The 15,586-nt window shown below is 42.3% G+C and overlaps 1 protein-coding gene across 1 annotated transcript in view; it reads right to left on the bottom strand.

Moving 5' to 3' along the window:
- Positions 1–608: 608 nt before the first annotated feature.
- Positions 609–15,586, bottom strand: part of LOC147011784 (germ cell-specific gene 1-like protein) — a 113,837-nt gene continuing 98,859 nt past the window's right edge. Inside the window, exons 5-6 of the mRNA XM_085856152.1 lie at positions 6,738–6,961; positions 609–4,217 (exon numbers count right to left, since the gene is read on the bottom strand). Of these exons, the coding sequence (XP_085712278.1) occupies positions 3,988–4,217; positions 6,738–6,961 (454 nt within the window). The 3' untranslated portion in view covers positions 609–3,987. The remainder of the gene's footprint in view (positions 4,218–6,737; positions 6,962–15,586) is intronic.

The raw sequence follows: 15,586 nt of genomic DNA, 5'->3' as shown, positions 1-15,586 counted from the left end.
ACGGTGCTTTGGGTCCTTTTCAAGGTCACAAATCTCTCCACAATACAGACAATGTTCTCTAAAATTGAATTGAACACAAGAATTTCATAGTTTCTGGGGGGTTGTTCTGGAACATTCTGTAATTCATATTTTGCCAGATTTGACTTGGAAGTATACCTGGAGACACAGTTTTCATGATAGAAAATTGTCAAGTTTGGATTTGCTGATAGCTCTCCATGCAATTTTATGTGCAAGTCATCTCCATATTTCTGACTTGCATCTATAATTGACAAAATTCTCTCAGGTCCAATGTTTTTCTGCAGAGCCTTTGATTCCTGTTCACAATCTTTTCCATACTCGAATTTGAACACACATTCTCCACACATTGTTCATTCAGGGTACACGTACACGACAAATTATCTACATCTACTAAGCACCACCACCACCAGAAGTACCTGTAAATAAACATGATGAATTAAGTTTTGGAAAGCAGATCTGTCACATATTACCACAAAATTTGGCATATATATATATATATATATATATATATATATATATATATATATATATATATATATATATATATATATATATATATATTCAAAATTCTGAAGCACTTACGTCTCTGCTCACACGTTGAAACTTGAAGCCTTTGTTCTTATCTACACACACACACACACACACACACACACACACACACACACACACACACACACACACACACACACACACACACACACACACACACACACACACACACACACACACACACACACACACACGCATCTACTTCGAAAAAGCACCATCACCACCACCATCATGCAGAAAGACCTGAACAAATTGTTCTCTGTTACAAAATCAGTTTTGAAAATCATGAAGCAGTTGGATTTCCACAATTCAGATAATTTTCAGCAAAACAGCATCAAAGTGCCCTGACTGATGCAGTGCCTGCTTGACACATATAATGCCTGTAAATAGCAGGAAATCTCTCTTTCTGCAACAAATTACAAAAAAGAAACTGGGCTTATGTAGGCCTACTATAATATATGTAGTTGCTGTCATGTTAGTGAAGTCATATGACATTTTGTGTTGGACACCATGGGCCTCTCCGTGCAAGTATTTTCTTCCTAAAAATCGCCAATAACTCAAAAAATAACAAATACCCGGTTTTCTAGGCTAAATTTCTGAATTGAGCATCCTCTAAAACCCCTATTTTGATGTATTACATGACTATCTAGCATAATTTGGGAGTACCATAGTAGTATTTCTAAAAGCGGAAGCCATTTTGGCCGCCATCTTGGATTTCTCAAAATGCCCAAGGGTGAGAGTTTCACACCCACCTTAGGATGTTAACTTAGACCCTTTGCTACAATAATCCACAGAGAAAAAAAACTTTATCAGAGACTTTGAGGTCACCTCATTCGGCAGACAGACTAATTAGAATAATTAATAAACTGGGTCAAAATGTCAAAGGGCAAAGTCACAGTGGGTAGAAATAGGCTTTGTTAGCCCATCCGCCACGGAGCACGAGACAGCTGTGTTTTGTGATTGCTTCCGTGTTTATTTATTTACCATTTGAGCTTTTGTCATCAAATTTTCAACAAACCTTCATTATGTGAATGTGGGGAACACAAATTAATAAATTTTACATTTTTTTTTCGTCTCGTTTAGTTTGAGTTGAAAGTGTAAATAGATGAAAGCGGATGTGGATGGGCTTTGCATTGTGAGAGGTTTTCTCGTTAACAATTGCATTGCTCTTGCTAAATTAGTCACATACACACTGTTAAATTGACAATTATTTCAAGCAATTTCAACATAGCGCTTGTTTGGGGGGGGGGGGGGGAACAGACAAATATTGCAGCAGCCGGTGCAGTAATTAGAATAATTTGGAAACGAAAGCAATAGATTAAAGGTCGAGTATGGACCAGAGTGGTTGTGCTGCTCTCGTGCGTCGCATGCTGTCTTTGAGAAAGTCCGTGACTTAAAATATTTCTGTTAAGCTTTCAGGTTGCTAAGATATGGAGGTATGTGCACTCACCTCTGAGCTGTCCAGCCTGGGTTCGTATGCCGATCCAACTATAAAGTGTCACCCAGGTGTTTCGCATGAAGGGCGCATCAATGTGTGCGATATCCAGAGGAAGGATTTTATCTGCTGACACCGGTTGGATGGATGAGTAGGTTGGCGTTAAAGATTCCCTCGTGTCTTTCACGACGAGTCGGTGAATGATCTCTAACACCCTGAATAAATGACAAATTCCTGCCCAAATCATTTTCAGTCACACATCAGGCCAGTCGGCTCATGAAAGACTTGGGCCAAAATCGTTTCTCAGCCAACCACACAAGAAGGTGGGGATAATTGGAACTGTTCAAAGTAGTAGTGGTAGTAGAAGAAGATAATCTGTTGTACTCCCCAATTTATTTTCAGATACTTTCCTTCTCCCAGCAAAATAATGGGTTTGGAGATTTTTAAACAGTTTGTCCATTACCTTGCGTACCTGACGATTTGTCGAGATCGTTTCCTAAGTCCTAATATTCGTCGTTTTTTTTTTTCTGTCTTTATATTCTGTACGTCTAACATCCAGAAAACATTTTCAATCAATCGATCAATTGCAAACTTTGCTGTTGCCTCCACCGATATATCGCCATACTGCGTTATAAATAGCAAAGCTGAGTGAAACCAGGTGATTGGAAAGTGAAATTTCATTGTCTGGATGCACAGACACATATTTAAATGGTCAAACGCATTGCACAGAACAGACCACCGCAGGTCATTTTTTTTTAGCAACTCGATTGCTCGTCAACAAGTTGAAATGTCAATTTTAGACAGTCAATTTTTGTTCATTTGAAGAAGAAAAAAATTGCTTCAAAAATTGTTCGTGGAGACATACCTCCAGCTTTGGACTTTGGACTAGCCTTGGATAACTTGATATGGACAATGAAACTGATTGTAAGAATGCAGTGCCACTCTTTTTCTCCAAACAATAGGAATGGGTGAGGAAGGGGTCGATAAATCAAAGGAAGTCTGATGATGGTTTTGCTCAAGAATAGATCCGATTGAATAATTAAGAGGAAGATAGGAATTATTGCACCTCTCCGCCCCTCCAAATTCCAGCCGAGATTATAGCTCTGTGCCCTGTGCATCCATTAATCTCCAGAACTGAGTGAAGAGATTAAACCATATGGCAGCAAGTTCCATGCTCAGTGGAGTGAGCTACTTGAGGGAGGATGTGTGGAAGTGGGGGAATGGGAAGGGGAGTGAGAGAGACGTGGTTGGTGGAAGTCCTGCATCTAATTGTTTTTCAAAACATCTTTCATTCACTGAACTTGGTTTATGGTTTCCAAAGAAAGCGCTAATCGAAATACCGAGTCCTCCAGGAGAAATTAGATATAAATAGATGAGCAAGCAATCAAAATCTTACAACTGGGGAAAAATCTCAGCACATGTCAACAGAAAACCATCTGAAAGTGAAATGATCAATTAATCCCAATTAAAAGTTAACTTTCTTTTTCAGAAAAAGCTTTGCAAGACTTCCCAAAACAGGATTTGCTCTCAATACAACCTTCTGGAATGTTGCTTTTTGAAAAGTTGCTTTTGTGTATCACGATACAGTTGCTTTATAATTCTATATTCAAAGCTTAAAAAGGGGGAACAATGTTATTTCCTGGACTGATCACCATCTCAAATTTTATTTACTAGCATCGGCCCAGCTTTGGTGGACAAAATATTGGTGGATATTTGCACAAAGTGATGTTTTCTGGGACACATTGTATGCCTAAAATATTATTTTTTGGACAGACTGTAATCACATTTGGCCTTGCTGGACCACACTGTAAAGTTTTTGTGATGTCAAAAGCCAAGTAATCAATCTTGACATCATCGTCACATATGTATACATATCCATATATGCATTAGCTCCATTATATTTTTAAAAAAATAGCTGAACAGTAAAGAAACCTAATCAAAAAGTGTGGTTGAGAGTATGTTTTGAGAACAGTTTCTGTTATATCTCAATATTGGTCCTCTGGAAATGTTGCATCTCCCACCCGACACATTTTGAGGAAGGTGAGGAAAGGTTTTTCGATTGTGTAGGCTTGTGAATGAGACCAGAGCCTACACAGATCCAGCCGTGTACAGGCTGAGTCCTCCTGCATGAAATTGGGAGGACAGGAAGTTTCCCAAACAGGAACGCACAGGCTTTGGTTCGGGCTCCAGGCCTGTAGGGCCATTGAGTCAGGACCTGGGAGAGAAAAAGGAGAGCCATGTTGAAAACTGGCATAGAATGAAGTAAACAAATATCGACGAATGTTAAAAAGTATATTAAAATGTTCCTGTCTGGTCATTACCCCTCTCGTGAAGTGCAAAAGTGGGGTTAGGCAAATGGTTCACTCTGTCTGTCTGTCTGTCTGTCTACAGACATCAGTCTATCATCGAGAAACTACTAAATTTCAATTGCATGTTATATTTTCAAGACTGAAGAACACGAATTGAAGTATGAATCGGAACACAAACCTGCAATTTAGCAGTACTTTGGAGCTCAATTTTGCAAATCGTATGGAATCTCATCCCAAGTACGCATGCGCACAGAGGAGTAAGGTAACTTTTTTAGTCTGTCTGCCTGTCTGGCAGTGAAACAAAATTGAAAATCATTCCAAACAGGAAACTTAATGTTTTATGGAAATTATAAAGGACACAAACAACAGGCATGAAGATCTCATGCAATGTGTTAAATAAGGTGGTGAAAAACTTCCGACAATTTTTTTTTTCCACAGCCTTTAAAACCTTTATTTTATTTCAACTGAATTATGTACTTTTACACCGGAGAACACAAATCACCTTTTTGGCACTTCCAAACCCTCCAGTTTTGCAGTACTTGGACAAAATATTACACCCTTTTATACCATCTTGATCTATTAAATTTGCCGCTCGTGCTTTCAGCATTGGGGAATATTGAGATTCAGACAAAATCAAGGCTCGTAGGAAATATAGATTGTGCTCAGAAAAGCAAAGCAAAAGTTTAAAAGACCCTTCCTATGTCCTTTTCTCAATTTTTTTGTAGGGTAAAGTATTCTATGAACTCTGTATTTTTAAAAACAAACCAGTTCTGCATGAAAGAGAATGGAAATGAATCAACTATCAGAGCGCCCTAACACCATGGGTGTAAAACATAAATGCCATTATTGCCAAATAAAGAAAGAAACTCGAAGAAAGGGGAAGTTATAACACAAGTAGTGATAGGAAAAAAAAAGGGAAGAAATAAGTCAGCAAAAGGAATAGTTGCTTTTGCATATTACTTCCAATTACAACTCTATGGATGGAGAGACGAAGAGGGAGAGGGAGTCTGAAGAATTCCTTCAGCTTATTGAGTGCCTGATTCAAGAAACATCTGCATCATAATCTCGTGACTATCCCGCACCAAGATTTTGACTGTTCAATCCTCAGACCTCTTCAAACAGCCAGTCTGCAACCAGAGTTGTGCCTGTTGTGTTGAGCCTCTCCATAGTTGTGCCTCTCATGCAATCAGGCAGAGACAAATAGATGGACATATGTGGAGAGAGAGAGAGAGAGAGAGAGAGAGAGAGAGAGAGAGAGAGAGAGAGAGAGAGAGAGAGAGAGAGAGAGAGAGAGAGAGAGAGAGAGAGAGAGAGAGAGAGAGAGAGAGAGAGAGAGAGAGAGAGAGAGAGAGAGAGAGAGAGAGAGAGAGAGAGAGAGAGAGAGAGAGAGAGAGAGAGAGAGAGAGAGAGAGAGAGAGAGAGAGAGAGAGAGAGAGAGAGAGAGAGAGAGAGAGAGAGAGAGAGAGAGAGAGAGAGAGAGAGAGAGAGAGAGAGAGAGAGAGAGAGAGAGAGAGAGAGAGAGAGAGAGAGAGAGAGAGAGAGAGAGAGAGAGAGAGAGAGAGAGAGAGAGAGAGAGAGAGAGAGAGAGAGAGAGAGAGAGAGAGAGAGAGAGAGAGAGAGAGAGAGAGAGAGAGAGAGAGAGAGAGAGAGAGAGAGAGAGAGAGAGAGAGAGAGAGAGAGAGAGAGAGAGAGAGAGAGAGAGAGAGAGAGAGAGAGAGAGAGAGAGAGAGAGAGAGAGAGAGAGAGAGAGAGAGAGAGAGAGAGAGAGAGAGAGAGAGAGAGAGAGAGAGAGAGAGAGAGAGAGAGAGAGAGAGAGAGAGAGAGAGAGAGAGAGAGAGAGAGAGAGAGAGAGAGAGAGAGAGAGAGAGAGAGAGAGAGAGAGAGAGAGAGAGAGAGAGAGAGAGAGAGAGAGAGAGAGAGAGAGAGAGAGAGAGAGAGAGAGAGAGAGAGAGAGAGAGAGAGAGAGAGAGAGAGAGAGAGAGAGAGAGAGAGAGAGAGAGAGAGAGAGAGAGAGAGAGAGAGAGAGAGAGAGAGAGAGAGAGAGAGAGAGAGAGAGAGAGAGAGAGAGAGAGAGAGAGAGAGAGAGAGAGAGAGAGAGAGAGAGAGAGAGAGAGAGAGAGAGAGAGAGAGAGAGAGAGAGAGAGAGAGAGAGAGAGAGAGAGAGAGAGAGAGAGAGAGAGAGAGAGAGAGAGAGAGAGAGAGAGAGAGAGAGAGAGAGAGAGAGAGAGAGAGAGAGAGAGAGAGAGAGAGAGAGAGAGAGAGAGAGAGAGAGAGAGAGAGAGAGAGAGAGAGAGAGAGAGAGAGAGAGAGAGAGAGAGAGAGAGAGAGAGAGAGAGAGAGAGAGAGAGAGAGAGAGAGAGAGAGAGTTATTGGTGGAAGAATAGGCAATGTGAGTGAACCAGTGAGTGTAGGAATTGACAACTCACAAGTGAACCAGCGAGTGTAGGAATTGATACTGCTCTTCCCATCGAGCGGCTGCAGACAGTTCTTGTCAAGGGATGGCCAGAAATGTAACAAGCTGCTGGGCCTCAACGACAGGGGGAGATGGATCGAATGCCTTCGTTGAGCTACTTCCAAAAGTGTCTTCGTGTAGGAGTTGAGAACAGTGACGGAGGCAGCCATGGTACAGGCAAAAGCGAGCCAAGCTAGACTGCAGGGTGGAGGAAAATAAATACATGGAGAGCACATGAGATATAGAGTGACTTAGAGAGTTGAGTGCACATCACAGCGGCACAGCAGAGTTAATGTGCCGGGATCAGTGCAGCCATAATAGAATGAGTTGTGACGGCAATAGGATGGAGGAAGGGAATTGGCAGTGAATGAGATTCAGAACCATTTGGAGTAAGGAGAGGTGTGAGAAATCGGAAAACCATTTTAATTTCCCAATTTATTCTTTTCTTACTTTCCTCCCTTCAACATATGCTGGAGATAAAAGGACAAATTAATTCAGTCAATAAACCTGTTACTGTTTGTCGTTTAGCTCCATTAGCCTAGATTTCTGACAAAGATGCCAAAAAACGCTCTCCTTAAATTCCCAAAGAAGACAATGCAGAAGAACAAGTGTGCAAGTTATCATTTTAAACTTGAATATAAATACAGTATATCTAATATATAAAGCTCTTTCTAACCACCGATTCACTGACTGACTGAATGACCGATATTAAAGATCGGTGCCTTCTGGGTGACGTAGAAAGCTGAAATTTTGCGTGATGATGGACATCAAAGCCATTACACCAGAAAAAAAAAATCACAGAATCGTTGGACAACATCCATAAATGAAAACATAAATAAATGGGAAAAAAATTAATTAAAAAAATAATTTAAAAAATATTTTTAAAAATGCAGGTGAGCAACCCGAGAATATGGGAAAGCATAGTAATTTTGTGTGCCGATGAAAATCAAAGCTGATATACCAGGAAAAATCAAAGAACAATCAGAAAGCCTCCATAAATGAAAATATAAATAAATGAAAAATCAAATGGAGGTGAGCAACCCGAGACAATGGGTAAAAACGACTCAGATGCTCACAAAATGTGTAAACACACCCCGCTACTGTCCATATATATATATATATATATATATATATATATATATATATATATATATATATATATATATATATATATATATATACCCCGGTATATACCGGTTAAATACCCCGGTTAAAATAGGTGTACCATATCCCTGTGTCGTAAGAGGCGACCAAGGTTGCGTCAGGAAGGGCATCCGGCGTAAAACATGTGCCAAATCACTATGCGGATCATACGGATGATCCGCTGTGGCGACCCCTAACGGGAGCAGCCGAGAGAAGAAGAAGAAGATATATATACATATGTATATATATATATATATATATATATATATATATATATATATATATATATATATATATATATATATATATATATATATATACATACATATACATCTATGTGCTTTGTGCTTCAGATCATTGTCATGCTGAAAGGTGAACTTCTGTCTCAATTTCAGCTTTCTTGCAGAGGGCAGTGAGTTTTCCTTTGGGATTTTTCTGTATTTTGCTCCATCCATTTTCCCTTCTATCCTGACTCGTGTCCCAGTCCCTGCTGATGAGAAACATCCCCATAACATGATGCTGCCAGCACCATGCTTCACAGTAGGGATGGTGTTCTTTGGGTGATGTGCTGCGTTGTATTTGCGCCAAGCATAACATTTTGCAATTAGGCCAAAAAGTTCCATCTTGGTTTCATCATATCACAAAACTTTTTACCACATGGCTTCAGAATCTCCGGAGAGTTTTTTTTGCACACCTCAAATGGGAATCATGGTGGGCTATTATGAGTAATGGCCTCCTTCTTGCCACCCTTCCATACAGGCTAAACTTGTGTCGTGCTTGGGATATTTTTGTCACATGCACACAGTGACCAGTCTCCTCCTTGCTTGATCAATCTAGTTTGGAGAACCACCCTCATCTAGGCAGGGTCTTGGTGGTACCATACGCCTTCCACTTCTTAATGATCGTCTTGACTGTGCTCCAAAAATATTCAAGGCCTTTGAAATATTTTTATACCATTTCTGTCATCTGTGCATTTCCACAACTTTATCCTGCAGGTCTTTTGAAGGCTCTTTGGTTTTCATGGTTGAGTCTTTGCTGTTAATTGCACTTCCAAACAGAGGACACCTGCAGGAACAGCTGATATTATTCTGAAATAATCAGAATAACTGCAATTTAACACAGGTGGAGGCCAATTAACTTGGTGTGTGATTTTGAAGTTGATTGGTTATACCTGAGCTCATTTACAATTGCTATTATATTGGGGGGAGGGGGGACGGGGGACATTTATCCAACCAAGATATTCTTGCTGTGTATTTTTAATTCATTTTCTGAAATTTGTCGAATTTGTTTTTCACTTGAAGTTGTGGATTATGATGTGTAAATAAAGGTGGAAAAGGTCTGATTTTTTACAATTTAATTCCAGGCCATAAGGCAACAAAAGGTGAAAATTATGATCGGGGTTGATGACTTTCTACAGGCATTGTATACTAATGCAGATACATATATATATATATATATATATATATATATATATATATATATATATATATATATACATATATATATATATGTATATATTGTTGTGGTTACCAAATTCGCAAACCACCATTCAGGTCCCTTAGGTGAGGTATCTCGGTAAGTACATGTGTAGTTAGGTCCAAACCCGTTGTCTAGTGGGAATACATGTCATTTATGCGAGCTGCGACTCTTCAGGATAGCCGTTTTTCTTTTACTATCTTTATTTTGGACCAACCGCCATGATTACCACCACAACCACAACATCAACCACCAACCACAACGCCGCTTCACCACAACCGCCACGACCTTCACGTCACACCTCGCAACCGTAGCATCGCCACCGTTCTTGCCCCGCTGTGGGTACCGGTGTTGGACACGTGCAGGGCGCGCGTCGAACAGCGTGTACAAAATCACGGATTTTGTGCTTCAAAAACGGATCAAAAACGACACACGCCCACTTTTTGCCGTCCAATCGGTGAGCGAGGGGCGAATTGGCCCCGCCTCCAGGACGATCGATATATGCAAATTTGTGGATCAAAAAGCCTTCACGCCCACTTTTTCTCGGGCCAATGGGGAGCGAGGTGAAAGGTCAAAGGGAGGGGGTCAAAGGCGAAGCTACGGGGGGATAAAAGGACCGTGTTCGTCAGTCCAGAGAGTCGAACGAGGAGAGTGGACGAAGAGAGTCCAACGAGGAGAGTCCAAAGAAGAGTCCAGAGTCGGAGAGTCCAGAGGCGGAGAGGCGGCAGCGGCGAAGGCAGACGAGGGGGTGCTCGCGTCGGTGCCGGGAGCCGCACGCCCGAGGGAGGCCGGCAGCGCGACCTGGCCGAGGTGGAGACGCACACCAGGGATAATAAAGATCCTCTATACCCCGAGCATCAGCAACCCCCTCCTGTTTCCCCCCGCGCTGAGATAGTGCGACCAAGGGGGCCCCTTTCCCACCCCCTGCCAGACACTGTCCGCGAGGTCCGCGGAGTTGAGGCGCCATCGCCGCTCCGCGTCTCATCACCAGACGGGTAGGCGCGACCCGGTCTCGGCCTCAGGCCCGCCTCATCCTTGAGGATATTCTTTTCCTTGGTTTTGGGTATGTGTTGTCGGCGCCGTCTGTGAGGTAGAATTGTATAAGTGTTGCCGTGTGCTCGGTAGTCGGTATTAGCTCTGCATTGTTTTCGCTTTTATATTTGCTTTTTGTGTAAATGGAATTGTGTTTTTTCTGTGTGCTTTTGGTGGAATTGAATATGTGTGCTTTCCGTTCGTCGCGAATAAATGTGCTTTATTGTTGAACTGTTTCCCGCTTCGCTTCGTCATTTCTCCCATTGAACCCTCATCTTGCTTCACGTAAAGGGTTGGTAGTGGGCTGAATACGCCCGATAATTAATCGAACCGTCGAGGTCGACGATAACACCGCTCGGTTATTCTGATAGTACGGAACGGGTCGCTTAAGTGGCCCGTGTCCGAAGTCGACCTGCGGCGAGGTGCGATCGCCCGGTCTACCCTCCGCGTGGGTACTTAGGTAGGTCGAATTTGGCGAGCAACCCTATCCCACGCGGGGGCTGATTGGCTCGATCGCGGTGAGACCGAAAGGTCCACCCGTGACTGGTTCCCGGCGTTAGTCCGAGAGGGTCACGACTGGATTGTCCGTCCGGTGGGCGACGTGCCGCGATTCGAGTTACGTGGCCGTCAGCACGCCGGCGGGCGCGAATCCGCAACAATATATATATATATATATATATATATATATATATATATATATATATATATATATATATATATATATATATATATATATATATATATATATATATATATATATATATAACACCTCCCACACTCCTCTAGTCGAAGCTGCTGCAGAAAGCAACCCAAGAAGGCCCACGCAAGGTAAGCGCTTTTACTGTTTCAAACCCTTCCCAGAGTTCCTCCACAGCTATAAAGACGTTCACAAATAGTACACACATGAGAATCCTAATGCTACACACCCCATCAGCTGCCGGACCGGTTTCATCGCTTATTGGTGAATCATCAGCGACAGCGCAGATAGCAATGCATACCAACGAGGCTCCCAAGCACCTACTGCTTTTGTTGTTTGCATGTGGTACCCTCAAATGTACTGAAGCACTATTTAAGTAACCTCATATTTCAAGGAAAAGATGACGCATGTGTCAAAATTTTCTAATTCAATGCCCTGCAGTATGGTATGCAATGTTTCCTGTAAATTTGAATCAGCACTTTTACTGTCATAGCTTGTCAACATTTCAATCATTGCAAAGTCCTCTACACTGGCACAGTGCTGTGCACTTGGGTCATGTTCTTCTACAAACACATCTTCTTGTGCATATATGTTCGGCCTTGCATCCACACTTGATCAGATGCCGGCAAGGTTTTGAGGCATCTGATAGCGTGATCCAAAGAGGTTGCCACTGACTGTCCTATTTAATCCATCCAAATCTCTCTGGACCAGGCAAGTCATGCTATGCGCAGCTTCCACGCACTTCAGCCAAATACTAGCCTGATACATACTTTGATTCATATGTTCAATTAAAGCAGATTGTGTTGATGGCAGGTTTTGCATCGTTGCAATCTTTCATGGAAACAGTTCCCTTCGAAGGTCATTTACATTATCTGAGCATGACGATATCATAAAGAGTGCATGTAAATTTCTCTGGAGTTCGAAGTATCATGATTTGACACTCATTGGCTCAAACGGGTTGATGGGAGGATACATGAATGCCACTGGTGGAAATGACTTCCAAGCTTCACAGCATGATTTCTTTACCGTACCTAAAAACTGAGAGGTCATATCTGACCCAGTAAAGGTATGAAAAAAATAGAAGGGCACAGGACCTTTCTTCCCTGAGCTTGGAGCAGATGGAATTGATATGGAAGTAGCGAAAGTTCTTTCCCTTGCCAAATGCTACCCATAGCTGAATACTGACTGGGGTGCAGCCTTGTCAGGTGTAAGTATATGCCAACAAGAATGACCACAAGATCTGTGTCTACTGTGCTGACCAAAATAACCTTTGCTCCCTTTTGCGCAGCATCTGCAACATGTGCACATTCATGTTTCTGCCTCCTCGTGTTCAGAGTCTGGCATATGCTCACAACTGCTCTTTGTCACAACTGATTGGCCAGATGTAATATGGACCGCCTTGTCTGGTGAATAGTCAGTGGTAGCTACATCTTCTGTCAGTCGGGCAAACAACTCTTCTTTGGTATTTGAGTCATATAGAAAGAAGCCAAAGGTGTTTAACAGTTTGGTCCTGTGAAGAAACTTTCCTCCACGCTCCATTTCCTCTTTTCTCGTGTTTGGCCTCCTTCAGCCTGTCATTCTTGTACAAATCGCTTTGCTTATTTGTGCAAAGAAGAAGAGGAAGACGAACTCGTCTCATGATCACGGATGGTTATGAAGAAGATTCTGCAACAGCCTCAGTCTCTGCAACCTCCAATTTGGAGAGCTGAACACTCAACAGGCTCATCCCACCGAGACCATTGGGAGGTGCTGACGCATCTTCCAAGTTTCCATCATTCACCTGACAGGAGATAAACAACTAGCTAAAGAGTCTGTAGTCACTCTATGTCTTCCATTTGTTGCTTGGCCTTTAATCTGCTTCTATTCTTGCAGTGGGCTGCTTCAAGATAAAAAAAATGTTATTCCTTTTGATTGGCTCATGAATGGACTGATTACGTTTGACTAGAACATTCTTGACATACTCTTTGTACTTTTCGTTTCCAAGCTTTTCCCAGTTGTGGAAAGTGTCTACCACAGCTTGTTCTACATAGACATGTCCATTAAGGGACATTATCTCCTGTGATTCCTCGATAAAGGAATTACCCATTGACGTGATTGTCGCACAGAGCTTGTTCCACCTGTGCCTTGAAGGTTTGCTCTGTTGAGAGGCCCTCTTCGTGGCTTTTGAAATTGTCACGATCGTCTCCCTTGAAATAGTGGTTACAGACACTGGTTGTACCTGCCCAAGTTCTTTCGTTTCAAGGTTATTGTGAAAAAGGTGAATTTTGATAACAGAGGCAGTGGCCATCATGGAAAACCACAATCCGGGAGTCGTAAGTCAGGCACCTCTCTGTAGAATGTGTTCATTTGGTCTAACTGACAACTGTACCAAGTTTTGGTGCTTTGGTCTGACGTGTAACAATCTTCGCCAAATTTGGAGCTAAGCCACTGGACTCGAAGTGTGCATTTCTCCACCAGACTGAACAGTTTACGTTTTGTACCCCACTGATATTCCGAATCTGCATCCAGACCTTAACCAAAATCTAATCAGCTTGTTCTTGTCACCTACCCTACTCATCATGCCTGGTGTTGGCTTAATGGTTTGGGTGGTGGGCTTGGAATCCGAAAGGTCCTGAGTTAAAATCCTGCTTGGTTGCTGAATTAATACCAGGTGGGGGTTGACTCAACCTGTCGTCCTGCTGAGGTTGGCAAAATGAATACCAACCAGCTTGCTGGGATGATTGAGCCATTTGAATATTGTGTGTTGGGGTGGTGACCTGTCCAGGATTGTGCCCAATAGCCCAGGAGATTGCTTTGGCAGCACCAATGCTCAACACGAAGTATGGTCCAGATCGACTGGAATCCAACTTGTCCACCACCAAATTTTGTCAAATCTGTCCATAATGTTTTGAGATATTGTGCTATATAATCGTTTTTAGCCCTATCTCTCAATGGTGAAGAATCATTAGAAAAAATTTCTAATATCCAGATGTGGATCTTCACCAAAACTGAAATGATTCGTCTGTGTTACACACCCAACTTGTCCACTAAGTTTCGTCCGAATCTGTCTGCAACATTTTGAGATATCCTGCTCATAGACAAACCAACACATAAAAAGGGAGGTAATTAAATCCTGTAATTGTCGAAGTCTGACACCGGCTCCTCTAAATGAACCTCTCCCTGGTTTAGGTTTAGGTTTAGGTTTAGGGCAATTTGAGTTAGTTTTTGGGTTTATGAGGGTTTATGATCATCATGTGCCATGCCTAATCTTGGACAGAGCATTGGTGTTGCTGAAGCAGTTACTAGGATAGAATCCTGGTTTGATCGCCATTCTAGCTCAGGAAATCAGGGTAGAAATTTTGGAATTTGTTCATGGTGCCGACGAGAGCTCGCCTACTCTTAGCGAAGGACACCATGGGATCTTTAACATCCACCGTCTAAAGCCGGTAGACTGGACGGCCAGTTTAACGTCCATCCGAGGGATGACACACACACAATGATGAATCACCCTGCCTGCAATACACCGATATGACAGTTTATCACTGGGTTGGGATTCAAACCCAAGCGAGAAAGCTTAGAGGAGAGTGTGCATGCCTCTTGGGCCTCGGCCATCCTGCCGGCCTCTGTAATTATGATTAGGGTTATTAAAGTTATTAGCGTTGGTCTTATTAGGGTTAGGTTGTTTTGGGGTAAGGCTTATTATGATCATTAGTGCTATTAGGGTTTGAATAATCTAGAATACTCAGGATGTAACATGGCCTGATTCAGACTATACCTGGGTACAACGAGTCAGAACGATAGGTTTTGGCCATATCATTATCCTGTAATGTACCCAGCTGTTTCGCCTCCAAAATGTAATGAAATGATTTCAATAATGAACTAGAAGGGCACTCGGTAGGGCACATACTTCCGCCACGTAATGCCTGGTCCATGAAAACATATCTGGCCCAATACATTTTTGAAACATCATGCTATATATCGTTTTTGGCCCCATCTCTCAATGGTGAAGAATCACTTTAAAGATTAAATAACTCATATTGAGATCCGGGTTCGGATCTTCACCAAAATGGAAACAATTCGTCGTGGCCACACACTGAACCTGTCCACCAAGTTTCATCCGAATCCGTCCCCAACTTTTTGAGAAATCCTGCACAAAGACGGGAAAACAGAGGGAAAGGGATGAACCCATAACCTCCTTCACCTTCGGTGGCAGAGGTAACAACAGAGTCGGCTGCTGAATATGTATATGGTGGCGAAAGCAAACGAAGAAGAATCCGAAACACATAGCATCACAGTTCCCCCAACAATCACCTTCTGTACCCCGCAACCAATTTATTTGGCAGACAAGGATGCCATTAAGGAAAGAGACATTTCGTTGAGCAAAGGTTTTAACTCAAAGTTTAGAATTCGCTTTAGGCTGCAGCATCGTACACTGGAAACCGTGTCGGACAAGCCTCACTTTTAGTTAGAAGTCATTAAACTGGTATCCTTGCAAT

This window comes from Eptatretus burgeri, chromosome 15, assembly GCF_056783735.1.
Source record: "Eptatretus burgeri isolate ZD-2024b chromosome 15, Ebu_testis_v1, whole genome shotgun sequence".
Lineage (NCBI taxonomy): Eukaryota > Metazoa > Chordata > Myxini > Myxiniformes > Myxinidae > Eptatretus > Eptatretus burgeri.
The sequence above is the reverse complement of the archived record's forward strand: the minus strand, read 5'-3'. Positions and strand labels throughout refer to the sequence as shown.